Below are 15,013 nucleotides of genomic sequence, written 5' to 3' on the forward strand. Positions count from 1 at the left end.
TTTTCACAAGAAAGTTTCTGAAAACAATGTGCCACAGGCTGTATTGTCACCATGTACTTATGTACATACAGAGTGGGAGGCGGCATGGTGTTTCCCCACCTGTCTTTACACCACCCTAATACCTATATGCTGAAAGTTCTTGAGCAAGCCCCACTCAGATTGTCCTGTTAAAATCTAAATCATATATTGCTTTACTTTCATAAAAGACTTCAGGCCTTCTTTTAACATTAACTCTTTAATGTATTTGAAGATCCCTATGCTATCTTTTCCCAAAGGTCACTTCTCTAAGCTGAATATCTTTAACCTTTTTTATTGTTGTTTCCAACTATAGATTGTTTCTTCCACTTTTTTTTTTTTTATCTCAGGATTGAACCCGGGGGCACTCACCCATTGAGCTGCATCTCCAGAACTTTTTTATATTTTATTTTGAGACAGGGTCTCGCTTAGTTGCTTAAGGTCTCGCTAAATTGATGAGGCTGGCTTTGAACTTGCAATCCTCCTGCCTCAGCCTCATGAGCCATTGGGATTACAGGTGTGCACCACCATACCCAACTCTTTCTTCCACTTTCTTAGTCTATTCTGAATCTATTCCAATTATTTCGCTTATCTCTAAGATTCTGGACCCAGTGTAGACTCAGTTTTCTAATAGAGTGGAAGAATTATGTTTCAGTTCATTCATTAAAGATTTACTAAGTGTTTATTCATTGTGATTTCGAAAATAGTGGTAATGAATTAGTCATGGACCCTGTCCTCAAACAGCTTCCAATCATTAAGGAAATGAGACGATTAGGTAAACAACTACAGATCAGATAACATTTAAATGCTCTGAGGGTCCAGAGGAGCAGAGATTAACCAGATTAAAGCCAGCTGGGGATCCGGGATGACTTTGAGAGTAGATCCTGAAAGATGATGAGCCTGAGTGGCTGGGAGAAAGGACATCCAGGGAAAGGAATGTCATGTTCCTCTTCGTACTATGTGATATCAATTCTAAAACTCTTCGTTTTAATAATAGCGGCACAATCTGAATCCATATACCATCATAGTTTTTACTTTTATCATTGTATATGTTCTCACAATGATTTAAACACTCTTTAACACTTAGTGAAGTTTAGCTTAGTTCTTTATATGTTTCTATGTGATTTCAGACTTATTCCATTTATCATTTTTATTGTCTGCTTTACTCAGAATATTCTGGTTTACTCAGAGTTTAGCCAGAATATTCTGGAGGCCAGGTTTCAGGGGTTGAGGGTGGTGGGGAAGAGAAAAGGCAGATTCTAAACCAGCTGTTTGGACTCTACAGCTTCTAGGAATTTCCAACATACCTTAGACTACTCTCTCCACTTTTCAAATTCTCCACTAATCAGTACTTAAAAAACAAAACATTAAGAAACAAATTAGGAAGTGTCTTTCATAACACCCTTGTTCACCTCTACACTCAGAAGGTGTCCTCGATGCATTCCCATACAGTAGAGGAGATCTCGGGTTGAGGGATGGTTTATGGTGTTGCTAGGAGACAGCTGGGTAAACCAGGTCCCTCTGCCCTTCTAGGTCCTTAAATTGGTTAAATTTGTTATTGTCATGTTCTGAAAGAATCTCCAGGTAAGGATGAACTAGTCATGAAAAAGTTAGAGACCCTTGGAATGGGAAAGGACCTAGAGACTACTTGTTCTATGTCTTCATTAGAGAGATGTGCTGCTGACACTCAGGGCAGAACAGTTGTAGCTGCCTTTCATGGACTTCTGTGTGCTTGCCACGAATTTCATTCAAATTATATACTAATTGGTGAGGCTGGGATTATTATCTTCATATTACAGATTAGGAAATTGAACTAAGAGAGGCCAGTTGCTTAAAGTCTCATGGCTAAGTGGTAGGGTCAAAACCTGATTTCACATCAGACTCCCAGTTTACTCTCTTCTCACTACACATTGCTCTTGTAAAGACCTCCTAGGAACTTCAGAGCAAAACCAGGAGCAGAACCAAGAGCTGGATTCCCAGTCCCTGCCATTTCTGCTGCCTCATGTTCTATGTTTAGTTTAAAACCTTCCTGGGAAAGATTTTGAACGTCCTGAGGTGACATGTTTAATATGCAACACTTGAAGGCTCACTTTTAGAGTAATAGACTCACAGCCCAGTACCACTGACCCCTTCCTTCCTCAGTCCCATCTGATCTTAGTTTCTATTCTTTTCTTTTTATAATTATATACACAGTCACCCTTGGGTTTTAATATTTCTTACTCAATGCTGGTTATGTTTTTGTTTTGTTTTGTTTTGTTTTGTTTTCTCTGTAACTCATTCTGTTTTATGAGACAAACATCAGGAATCAAGTGGAAAATGGGGCAAAGGCATAAAACAGCAATTTATGCAAGAAGAAGCAAAAAGAGCAGATCAATACATGGAATAAACAGACAACTTTAGTAGGTATTAAATAAACACAAATAACTGTTAGGTTAGTTAATTTTCCCTTCTACCTAAAGACTGCCAGCGCTGGTGTGTTTGTGGTAAAATGATTCTCTGCTGTTGGAAGTGTAAATTGGGGCAACTTTTGCAAAGCCTTGTGGTAGGAGTCACACAAATAAATGCTCATGTCCTTCCACCCTGTTTTTGTTTTAATTTTTGTAGATGGAAATAATACTTTTATTTTATTTATTTTTATGTGTTGCTGCTGAGGATCGAACCCAGTACCTCACATGGGCTAGGCAAGCACTCTGAAAATTATCCAGGAAACAATTGAATAGGAAAAACAAAATAAAACCTAGTTTAATGAAAATGTTCATTGCAATGGTATCTATGTTTTAAAAATTACAAAATAAAAACAGGAGAAACAAATTTAGATATTAAACACTAGAGAAAGGATTGGAAAAATGTTTGTGTGTTGACTCAGCATACTGTTCCTTGTGACCATTTAAAATAATTATCAGAGGTGTGCAGTATTATGGAAATGTTTCTGCTAGGACATGAGCTACAAGAAACTAGGACGCAATATTGTATATTATAATGGACCTGTGAAAATCACCATACTTACGAACAAAACAGAAAATTAGTACACAAAAATTAAAATGTTCTTCTAGTTTAGGGGGTTTGTAGATTATCTTTTCCCCCTTTCAAAGATTTTTTTATAATTGTTTTTTTTTGGGGGGGGGGTACTGGGGATCGAACCCAGGGCCTCGCGCTTACAAAGCAAGCACTCTACCGACTGAGCTATCTCCCCAGCCCCTGGTGTTATTTTTATTGTTTCAATGAATTGATTAAAACAAAATGGTACATGGAACCTGGGCTCTGGACTGAGAGTTAAAAACTGTTTTCATCTTTTTTTTTTTTTTTTTTTTCCCTTTTAACACAACATGCACTATTGGCTTTCATAAACCTTTATTTCTCCATCTGCACAGTGGGTTAACAAAAGTTTCCCTCAACCCAGATGGAATGGGATGTTTATTTTGTAAAACTTTTAGCTCACTGAATGCAAGGGTTCAAGTAAGTGTGGTCCTAGGAGAAACAGAAGTGGGAGGGAGAGGAAAGATAAATAGGCACTAATTAATTTTAAAAGGAAAGATCATCTGCTTTAATGGGAAATGCATATGTGCCGTGCCCCTAGTCAGAGTCGGAAGTGCACTCCTTGTTAGTTAGCAGCTTCAATTTAAGGTACTGTGTGATCCTTTGGGCTTTGAAGATATGAAGCCTCTATACATACACATGAGCTAAAATTACCGCCTAGTCAGGACTACGTGTGCACTCTGAATAATTGCATGCACTAAGCAACTCCAGCTGATGGATTGATGATATGTAAGCAGAGTGCAAAGACCACGTGATGAGGCGAATGGCAAGACATTTTGAAAGGATGGCATAATTTCCAAGCTTTCTCTTTAACTTACGCTTTTTCTTTTAGCCGTTACAGACAAGTAAAAGGGATTTGATTATCTTGTTTCCTGTGAAAGGTTATTTAGCCCCTCAATCCCATTAAGTCACTCTCTGCACTCCAGTGCACTGCGCCTTCCCCAGGTTATCAGCCCAGGAAGAGTAAATGGAGACACCAGGATCAGATTTCTAAAGGAAGGAAAGTTAAAGCAAAGTTTGAAAGGGGTGACAGCCAACAGCCCTGAGCTTGGGAACTCAATTAGAATGAAAGACAACTATCTCATTATCTCCTTCCGAAATGATCTAAATACATAAGAATCTAAAAGTTTTAAATAAACTTGTCCTACTGACTTGTCTAGATGACTGAATTTCTCATCTCAAAAAAAAAATTTTTAAACACCCACTTTCGTATTTATTTATTCTAAGCGTGAAGCAGCTGCGATAATTATGCTGTCAGATTCAGTAAGCTAATGAGGAGTCACCAGAGTGGAAGGTTTTGCATTTGTGAGATTGCTGAAGAAGGAGAGCCTGCTCTTCGGCTTTTTTCTTTCTTTTTCTTTCCCACCTTTTTCTTTTTCTGAGTTGGGAAGGAGAGTCTGGCAGTCCACAGTCGAACCGGAATCCTTTTGATTTTCTTGTTTGTTCTCTGTGTATCTCTCTCTCTCTCTCTCTCTCTCTCTCTCTCTCTCTCTCTCTCTCTCTCTCTCTCTCTTTCTCTTCCTCCCTCCCTCTCTTAGCAGCCGTCTGTGTTTTGGAGGAGCTGCTGCTTTTGATAGGCAAAGAAGCCTGGGGGAAATCCCAGCTTTTCATGCCACTGTCCCCAAGGTGCAAGGAGACTTCTCCTGATAGAAGTTCCCAACATGGTTTGGATTTGAGGTGATTTCAGCATCATCTGTAAAGTGCACACACTGTTTATTTTAGCCATTTAACTGTTTATGCTATGACATGAGCTAAAAGAAAGTAGAATACAAAAGTGTATATTATAATGTCCCTGTGGAAATGTTGCATGCATATTGACAAAACTTGATATCGCCCCTTTCTAGACTAGCAAATATATAATTCCAAACCAAAGAAGTCAGAGCCACAGACTACCCACAGCATCTAAGCAGAAGTCCTGACCAAGCAAGGCAGGGCTAGCATTGCAGGTTTCTCTTTCCTCTGGGTGAGAGCATCTTCCAGCAAACAATATCATTAAGACATTTTATGCATGTGGAGAGTCAAAGGTAGGCGCTTCTCTCTTTGTTGAGTTGTGAGATGTTTTGAGCAACCCGGGTTTGTGCATATTGTGAGACTTAGAAATGTCCAAGTGGGAGGAATCCCTGAACAAGTTCCATAGATTTGCTTTGGTGTCAGTCTGTGCTAATGCTTGTAACAATAGCTACCACTTATTAGAAACATTGTATACCAGGAACTACTCAAGGTGTTTTGCATATGCTCACCTTATAGCAATCTGCCAGGAATTTCAATTTTTCCCGTTTGTAGATGAGGCTCTTAAATGTTAACTTTTGGAGAATTTGGCCCATAACTGTAGCTTACTAAGCACTCAGAAACAACAGGCACTTAATAAACACAGGCATCTGTGGACATGCAAACTGCCGGTGTGCTCAACAAATCAAATACAGACTGTCAGAGCTGGGACTGTGGCTCAGTGGCACATCTCTTGCTTAGCACGCATGAGACACTGGGTTCGATCCCCAGCACCACATAAATAAACAAAATAAAGGTATTGTGTCCATCTACAACTAAAAATATTTTTAAAATATGAACTGTCCCTAATTAACAATGGTTTGATTTATATATATATATATATATATATATATTTTTTTTTTTTTTTAACTTTTTGATGGCACAAGAGTCATACACATGTTCAATAGAAATACACATGTGTATGTTCAATAGTCATACACATGTTCAGGTCATGTTACAACAGACCTCTGTGCCCAAAGGATCCTCATCCGTTGGTTTACCAACTTTGGTTTCAACCAACCACACAGATCAAAAATATTCAGGGGACAAAAGAAAACTCACATCTGGACTGAACATGTACTGTTTGTCTTGTCATTATTCCTTAAGCAGTGCAATATAACAACTACTTATGTAGCATGTGCATTATATTAGGTATTATAAGTAACCTAGAGATGATTTAAAGTATGCAGGAGGATGTGCAGATGTTGTAGGCAAATTCTATACCATTTTATATAAAGGTCTTGAATAGCCTTGGATTTTGGAACCAGGGACCAACGGAGAACTGGACTTAGAATTTTGAATTTTAATCTGTTTCCAGGTGGGTGACACACTTTCTTGATGTTCTCCAACGGGACAGGTTATCAAAATTCTTTGTTTGCACCTCACTTTTGGCCCTCGCTGTGTCTGAGGTCTCTCCCAATTCCATTCTGTCCTTACCACACCTTGCCCTAGTGTTCATTTGGTAGATACTCCATGACCTGAGTAAAGTAGGAAGCTCTTGACAACTAGTAGTAGATTTGGTAAAGTGAGTCATCGGTGAGTCACTATAAATCATTAGAAAATAAGTCTGGCTCGTGTTTTGACCTCTCTTCAGGTGACAAATGTTACAACAGACATAAAAATATATATACTGTGAAAGATCCCAGGACATAATATGTTGGTGCTTTTTTCTTCCCTACAGAGGAGTCTTTGTTTACAGTTTCAGGAGTGAGGCTAAAACCAGAAATGTGTGACCTTTTGGCCTCCTACCGGAAGGGTCACCACCCAGCCTGGTTTAGCAAATGCTGGTGAAAAGAAGGGGTGAGGTCACCAAGATTCTTCCAGGTGAGTGATCCCAACAGTGAGGCTCCTTGTGGAGAGAATGGAAAAGCAGTTGCTGTAGGCGGGAACATCCTTCACCAATTCAGAGCTCCTCTCTTCTGGGTCTGGGGAACAGGTGGCCCCATGGGGAAGAGGACAGTGCATCACCTGTCTCTCCCACTCCAGGACCGGTAGTGGGGCTCCACAGATAGCTTCCATATCATGGTGACACCTTCGGCCACCACAACTGGAACAAAACGATACAACTGACCATGTGTTCCCTTCCTTATGTGGCTGTCAGCTGACAAAGCCAAACCAGAGGAAAGGGTGACCCATAGTCCTAGTTTGCCCAAAACAGAGGGGTTTCCTGGAATGCTAGACATTCAATGCTAAATTTGGCACAGTCCCTGGTAAACCAGGATAATTGGTCACCTTAGTAGTACAAATGACCTTCCTAGGTAATCTCAAGGAGGACACAACATTGTAGAGGATTTTTCCAAAGCTACCATACTCTATAAGAAATTCTGTCAACAGGCACCGGAAGCCAGGTGAGACCACCTCAAAGCCACCATCGTAGAGGCATCCCTCCAGGCACTTGCCACATGGTCCTTCTGTGGAGGGTAGAAGGGACAGTAATCTAGACAGAGAAATCAAGTCGAAACTCATGTACAGGGCCAGCCAGCTCTTTAGGTGACCATGGCTATGTCCCAGACCACAGACCTTATATTACAATCTGGCCACCCATTTGGTGGCCACGCTGGGCCATGCTTGCTAACGGAGCTGTTGGAGCCTAGATGGTAACTACCCACAAGTTCCCTACCCACTCGCCCAGCCTCACTCACATGGCAGGATTCAGCTCTTTGGATTTCTCTCTGTCTTTCTCTTGGATCTCTATCTTTGACTGTCACTATTTAAAGGCATATGTACATCAAGGATGTCTGCCTTCTGGCTCTTCAGCAATGATCTTGACTTCAAAGAACAGGGAAGTTTAGAGTTAGAGCTATTCCCCAGAGTATTTTATGAAATACATAAGTTTGTATTTTGACAATATACAACTGGAATTACAATGGGCAATGCAATCGCATGATATTCCTTAAGAAAAAATGTTTTCTAGAGAGGAGTTTTTATTGTTTAATTGTGCCATGTCAAACCAACGAGTCATGAGAGCAGGATGAACTTTAGCTGCAATCTATAAAGTGAAGAGCGTGCCCTTCATAAAATTATCAAAGACACTAATGAAAATGGTCTCAGATGGAGGTGGTCCCTAGCATTATTATGATGATTTCATTATGTATTTTGTCCTACTTAGCAGCCAGAAGGTGGGGAGATAACCTGGCCTTTCTGATCTACAGTGACTTTGCACAAAGAATTGTCACCTGTAGGCATAAATTGGTCACAATAGAAAATCAATTAAATGCAGCTTGTCAAGCTTGGTGCCTGTGCCAGCAATTGAAGGACGGAAGAAGCAGATTGAGTCTCTACTGGAGTAATCTCATGATATCCCTAGGCCTCGAGACTAATGTAAGGAGATAAAACCGGTAGGAGATGAACCACAAGAGGGAAAAGCTAGAGCAATTAAACTGTTTAATAAATGGCTTGGGATCTGCAAAATCTGAGAGTGCTGGAGCTAAAGAGACTAAAAGCTGTAATCGCACGGACACTGGGGGCCTGTAAATCTTTTCCACTGAATTGAATTTATGTTAAAATATTCACTTTTCAGGAGAGTCAAAATGTAAATTGGGGTGTTAGGATTTGGTAACTGGCAGCAATTCCTCAAAATTAAAACTCATGATAGAGCCTCAAAATGTCAGTTTCAGGCATGAAAAAAAAATGTCTACTGATATCTACAAGAGAAATGGGAAGGAACTAAAATTTTCTGGATGCATTCCATGTGCCAGGGACTGCAGTGGGCCCTGTTCACATGTTATTTCAAAGTGTGGCATGAATAGTGGATTGTGGTGAGTTAAAACTGGAGTTTATGCACCCAGAGATGGGTTTGGATTAGTTTTTAAGTTTTGGTTCTTATTACCGGGGGTAACATGCTGCCTCTTACCCTTACCAATGCGAACTTTGCAATACTGCTCAGCAGGTTTTCTGTATTCAAATGATATGCTGTTGTTCATTAGTTTGGTCTTATTTATTCTTCATTTCCTTCCAGGGCTGCTTTCATGCCGCTTCAGTTTTCATTTGCTTCAGCGTACTAAGAAGCTTCAAGTCTAATTCCATACTGGACACCTGGAATATTTTAAATATGATGTTCAAGGCAAGAGTACCTAACACTTGAAGAAAAAGCCATGGAAGATTGTTATTATCATTGCCTAGAATTTAACGGTGATTAGCTCAAACATGGGACTGAAACTAAGATCATCTGTAAGGAGAACTTCTCAACAATTTCATCCATTTTGAAAGACATTTCTGGGCCAGAAAGTCAACTTCTCAATAGAACAGATGGGAAACAGACAATTGAAAGAATTTGTAGACAGAGCTAGTGCTTATAGGGGCCCATCACTCTTGTATTCACTTACAATGTCCCCCAACAAAAGGACTTCTGTAACAAGGAAAGGATTAGTCTAAAGTTAAGGAAAAGTCTCCAGGGAAGATGGTCTCTTGGATAAAATTGTCAACTAAAGGACTTACTTAAGACTGGCTGTTATGCCTTCCTGGGGGTGGGGGGCTTCTTCCTTCCTCTCCTGCTTTATCAGAACACATTACCATTCCATCCCGCCCAGATTTCAAGTTTGGATTGAGCCACTGGTTAGAATTGAATTTCAAACTGTCTCCTTCTTCTGAATCCTAATTGTCTGTGGTGATTGCAACAGTGATGAAGAACCTAAGCTCCCATTTGATGGTAGAGATACTGAATAGTCAGGAGCAGAGTCCTTGGATGTAATTCAAGCCCAGACACACGTGTGCGCGCACACACAGCCCGCAAGTTAAAGGAGATCTGTCTGGACAAAGGCCTGTACCATTTGCTGCAATGACTTCTAAAAGAAGCCAGGATAACTCAAATTACTTCTGTCTAGGGATCATTTGGGGAAATTTGGTAGCCTAGAAACCAGAGACCTCTATGTACCCTTTAGAAGAACAAAGAGGATCAATTAATAGAGAATTTAAAAAATAATAACTATCCACCCAAAATCTCAGATGGAAGAAAGACACATACAGATAGTCCCAAGAAAACTGCCTTTATGATTATTAATCAGGCAATATAAACAAAGCTGCCCAGATGAACGTAAAAGATGAAATAGAATGGTGTGGGCTGGATCATGGGGCAGATGTCTATGCTCAAAAACAATGGTTGTTCAACTTAGAGGAAGGCTGATGGTGGTGTGGTACAGAGTTCAGACTTGAGTCTTATTCTGATCAAATATTTTTTACTAACTGTCAAATAAAATCTGAGAAAGTGGACAGCTTATTCATACAACTCACTGAAGTACTATTGTTTTGCATTTATTAGTTCCATTTTACAGAAGAAGAAACTGAGGCTCAACAAAGTTAATCACTCCCCCCTGGGAGTACTCCAGAGTTCAGATGCAAACTTCAGGTCTGGCTGTCTTCAGTATCTGTGATCTTTCCAGGAACCACAAAATTACTAGATTTATAGAATATACAACTCTTGAAGAAGCTGCTGATATTTAGAATTGGATCCTGATTCAAAGGATTAAGTCCTAGCTAGAAGCTAATGAGCAACAAGCTGAAGCTGTACTTATTCCTATCAAATTTTATCTGATTTAAATTCTTACACATTGGGCTTAAAATGTCTACAACTTAAAATTGGTAATTTTTTTTTTTTTTTTTTTTTTTTTTTTGCAGTACTGGGGATTGAACCCAGGGCCTTGTGCTTATGAGGCAAGCACTCTACCAACTGAGCTATATCCCCAGCCCTGGAAATTGGTACTTTTAAGTACAATGTGAATTAATAGTATAATCTGGGTGCCCCCATAAGATAATGCTAATACTTTCAGGCTACATAAATGAAGGACGATGATGATATCCCAGAGAAGGAAAATATCTTACTCTCTACTGAACAGACCACATTTAAATTATCATGTTCAACTCCGCACATCACATTTTAAAGGAAACATCATACTGAAATAAATATTTATTGTGCACCAATTAGTCTGCAGATCTAATCCTGTTTAATCCTCTTAATAAGACTAAGACATTAATGCCATTGGTCACCATTTTACAGAGAAGAACATCAAGAATCAAATATAAGTAGCTAGAATTTGTCCCCAAAGTCTGTACTTTCTCCAGCCCACTTCCAATTCTGCTGCATCCTCCAAGGAAAAGAGAGGGCATGTGAGCCAAGCCACTGGGAGGAATAGTAGTGAAGAAGAGAAAGACCAGGGGCAGACAGACTCCTTCCAGAGAGTTAAGGGTTGTCACAAAGCAAAGCAGCTGTCCCCACTGGGTGACTGCTGAGCTAGGACAGATGGAAAGCTCTAGGGTGCTTTTTGTTTTGTTTTGTTTTGGTACTGGGGATTGAACCCAGGGACACTTTACCACTGGGTCATATCCCCAGTCTGTTTTTATTTTAAGACAAGGTCTCACTAAGTTCCTGAGGGTCTCCCTAAATTGCTGAGGCTGACCCCAAACTTGTGATCCTCCTGCCTCAGCCTTCCCAGTTGCTGGGATTACAGACATGTGCCACCATGCCAAGTCAGACGATACTTTTGATGCAGCAGGAGTCCCTGAATGGTTTCTCCTGTCCACTAATAGATTGTGTTCCCACACAGTGGCAGGCTTCCTCTGCCTCCCCAAAGATACAGAGCTCTATAGAAGGGATTCTCATATTGGAGGTTAGAATAGCTGATCTGCAGGACCCTATCTAATACCAAAGTTCTCTGATAATGACTTGCAGACAACTGTGGACAGATTGTACTTGGAATTCTGGTAAGGTCCTACTGTTGCAAAAATAGACTCATTTTATTTTCTAAAAAGGATTTCTTAAGTCTAAATTGATAAAATTATCCTCTTTGTAATGAAAGATAAATTATGCCTGTGCTTCCTTCTTTTTTCTCCTTCAAATGATAGATTTTGCCTATTGAAAAACTTAATAAAAATATCTATGAGACTCTAAAACATCATTCAAATCCTCCTTCATTCCTTGATTTTATAAAATAAGTATTTCTGGTGTTCGTGCATTTTTTTTTCCCTTCCACATTTCCTTTGGTTCCTTTGGTAGAAACATACTTGAATTTTAAAAGCATTATTTTTGTTCAACTTTATTAGTGATGCTTACTTATTTAGTCATGAGTATTGATCATCTAAAATTCTATCTCTTGACATCCATAAATGGACTTCTTGGCTCTTTTGTGAGTAGATAGGGCAATATGATTGGTTCTGGTCAGTGAATTGTGACATGTAGTGGTCTGTGCCACTCGTGGGCCAAGCTGTCATTGGGTTGCTGGTGCAATGCCCTTCAGACTTTTTAAAAAATTTGTCTCTGGGGGCTGGTGTTGTGGCTCAGTGGTAGGGCGCTTGTGGGTTTGATCCTCAGCACCACATATAAATAAATAAAGAAGATAAAGGTATTGTGTTCATCGACAACTTTAAAAAAATGATTTAAAAAAAGTTTGTCTCTCTGTTACAGGGACCAGCAGCATCCCAGAGGATCCCAGAATAAGGAAATACAGAACAGAGTTCCCCAGATGACATATGTGATGAATGTGTCGTGGGAAAGAGAGATAAAACTTTACACTGTTTGGAGTCAATAATGCTTTAGGGTTGTTACTACAGTATTATGTAGCGTAGGGGCACAAAAAATTCAATTCTGCAGTGTCCAACATGCAGGACTACCTATGACTATTTATATTTAAATTTGAGTTAATTATTAAATTAACTTTAAAAGATCAGCTCTTCAGACACACTGATCACATTTCAAGGGCTCAATAGCCACACGTGGCTGGCAGCCACATGATGCGGACATTTCCATCGCTGCACCATGCTCTGTCGGGCAGCGCTAACAGATGCTAGACTTTTATGAGAGTTGGTAATGCTATCATCTAAGATGTCTTGATATTCTAAGTGCATGCATCTAATACTACCTTGGAGCTAGTCTGATAAAGTTTCAAGTTTTAAAATGAATTCCCTGACTGGGGTTGTGGCTCAGTGGTAGAGCACTTGCCTAGCAAGTGTGAGGCACTGGGTTCGATTCTCAGCACCACCTATAAATAAGTGAATAAAATAAAGGTCTATCAACATCTAAAAAGATATTTAAAAATCTGATCCCACTTTTATATATATATATACATATATTTTACATTATATATAATTATACTGCACTAATTAATAATAATAATAATAATAGAAGGGAGATCAGTAGAGTAAAGCAAGCTCGTGGGGAGGGAAGGGAGGAAAGGGGAAGGAATGGGACCTGAGATTGATCCACTTATGTTAGGGCACATTCAAATATGGCATCATGAATCCCACTATCATTTTTAATTATAATGCACCAATATAAAAATTTTAAAAATAAGTAAATGAATGAAATCTCTGGGAGCATCCAGTGGCGGTTACCCTCTAGAAGAAAAGAAATCATTCTGAGCAGTTACATTTCTGAAAACCAAAGAGCTCAGAACGAGCATTCCTGAAGGTTACATTGACAAAGAAGATTAATATCTTTTTGTTTCTCTTGACCCCTTCTTATTTTTATTTATTTATTTGTTTGGTGGAACTGAGGATTGAACCTTGGGATGCTTTGCCACTATACTACACTCCAGCTACTTTTCATTTTATCTTGAGACAGGGTCACACTAACTTACCCAGTCTGACTTTGAACTAGCCATCCTCCTGCCTCAGCCTCCTGAGTAGCTGGAATTACAGGCATGTGCCATCACCTAGCATAAGTGAATTCCCAAGCAGTTGAATTGTAGTTCATCCTCTCAGAGTCTCTGAACTTTGCATTTTTTACTTCTAACTCTTCTCTATTCCTAAGTGGTTTAATGTGCATGGCTGTGAGATCTGATGGGCTCAGTAATGAATTCATCCAAGTTCAATATCATCATTACAAGCACTACCGTTGAATATTACAAAAACGTATTATGGGAGTGCAAAGCTAAACCAAAACATAAAATAATCCTAATCCATTTGTTAATTCATTTGACAAACATCTAGGCACTAGAAATACAACAGTTGCCTTAAGAATCTCATGGTCTAATGGAAAGGTAGAGAGAAGTAAATGTAAGATCCCATGACTGTCAGAGGAAACGATGGGAAGCCTTGTCTTGGAGTGGGAGTTTGCCAGGCAGGCTACTGAAGGAGGGAGAAGCTATCCCTACGCAAAGGAAATGTAGAAAGGAGAGGATGTACTTGATGGTAAGGAACCGAAAACCTCAGTCTGATGGTTTAATCCTTAAGGATATTACTTCACATAAGAAGTTCAAATTAGGTGGCTCCACGATTAAGTTAATGGGAGAACGACACCCAAGGACTCAGGCTCTTCTGTCCCCTTCCCTGTGTCTTCAGTGTCCACTGCCTCAGTGTTCAGGCTGGTTCCCCTCGTGGCCACATGCAGTGGAAGCAGAGGGTGTCTCTTCCTGTGCGATTCTTTTTAAAAGAAAGCACAATTCTGTTTACATCTTACTGATCAGGCTGTCACGTATTCACTTTTTAAATGCCAGCTTCAGAAGGTTCAGGATTCTTCGTGATCTGAAGCCAGGACCTCCGTCCCTGAATAGTCATGACAACACACCAGTCTGCCCTATCCCACGGAAGTAGTGAGGAGCAAGTGTTGGTAGACACCAATTAGATCTCCTACAGCAACTGATCGTGGGGCCAAGGGGGTCATATCAGGGTGTGAAGAATGGCTTTCCAGTTTCAGGACCTGGAGGACTTGCTACACCATTCACAGTCAGGGGATTAGTTTGGGAGAGAAGATTATGAGCTCATTTCTAGATATCTTGAATTCAAAGTACTGTGTTCACCCACCAGACAATTAGAACTGCTGGTCTGACTGCAGGGAGTGGAACCTGGCCATATTGGGCATCACCTAATACTGATGGTCCTTGAAGTTCCCAGACGTGATTTCCCAAGAGGACACAGGCAAAGAGAGGAAGCACAAAAACTACACTAGGCCCACATTTAGGGATTGGGAGAAAGAAGAATTGGCAAAGGAAATTGCCATAGTTTGCATGTGGTTTGTCCGCCAGAGGTTCACATGTTGAAGAGTGATCCCCAGTGTGGAGGAGTTTTTAAGAGGTGTGGCCCAGTGCCTGGTAATTGGGTCATTGGGGCATATCTCTCAGAAGGAGTTAATGCTGATCTCACAGAGCAAATTAGTTTTCTCAAAAATGGGTTATTATGAAGTAGGCCACTCCACAAGCTTGCCCCACTCTGCAAAAAGCTGGTTCCCTTTCCATTTCTCTGTGATGCAGCCAGGATGCTCTTGCCA

At 40.1% G+C, this 15,013-nt stretch overlaps 1 protein-coding gene and 1 non-coding gene across 2 annotated transcripts in view; one reads left to right on the forward strand and one right to left on the reverse strand.

The window, feature by feature from the left end:
- The window catches only part of Cdk15 (cyclin dependent kinase 15), an 89,400-nt gene extending 79,008 nt beyond the window's left edge, over positions 1–10,392 (forward strand). The window contains exons 13-14 of the mRNA XM_047545277.1: positions 6,500–6,642; positions 8,777–10,392. Coding sequence (XP_047401233.1) covers positions 6,500–6,609 — 110 coding nt within the window. The 3' untranslated portion in view covers positions 6,610–6,642; positions 8,777–10,392. The remainder of the gene's footprint in view (positions 1–6,499; positions 6,643–8,776) is intronic.
- Positions 10,393–10,425: 33 nt separating this feature from the next.
- Trnam-cau (transfer RNA methionine (anticodon CAU)) lies at positions 10,426–10,499 on the reverse strand. Its single transcript has one exon. It is a non-coding gene; the product is annotated as a tRNA-Met (tRNA).
- Positions 10,500–15,013: the final 4,514 nt, after the last annotated feature.

Source organism: Sciurus carolinensis, chromosome 3, assembly GCF_902686445.1.
Source record: "Sciurus carolinensis chromosome 3, mSciCar1.2, whole genome shotgun sequence".
In the NCBI taxonomy this organism is placed as follows: domain Eukaryota; kingdom Metazoa; phylum Chordata; class Mammalia; order Rodentia; family Sciuridae; genus Sciurus; species Sciurus carolinensis.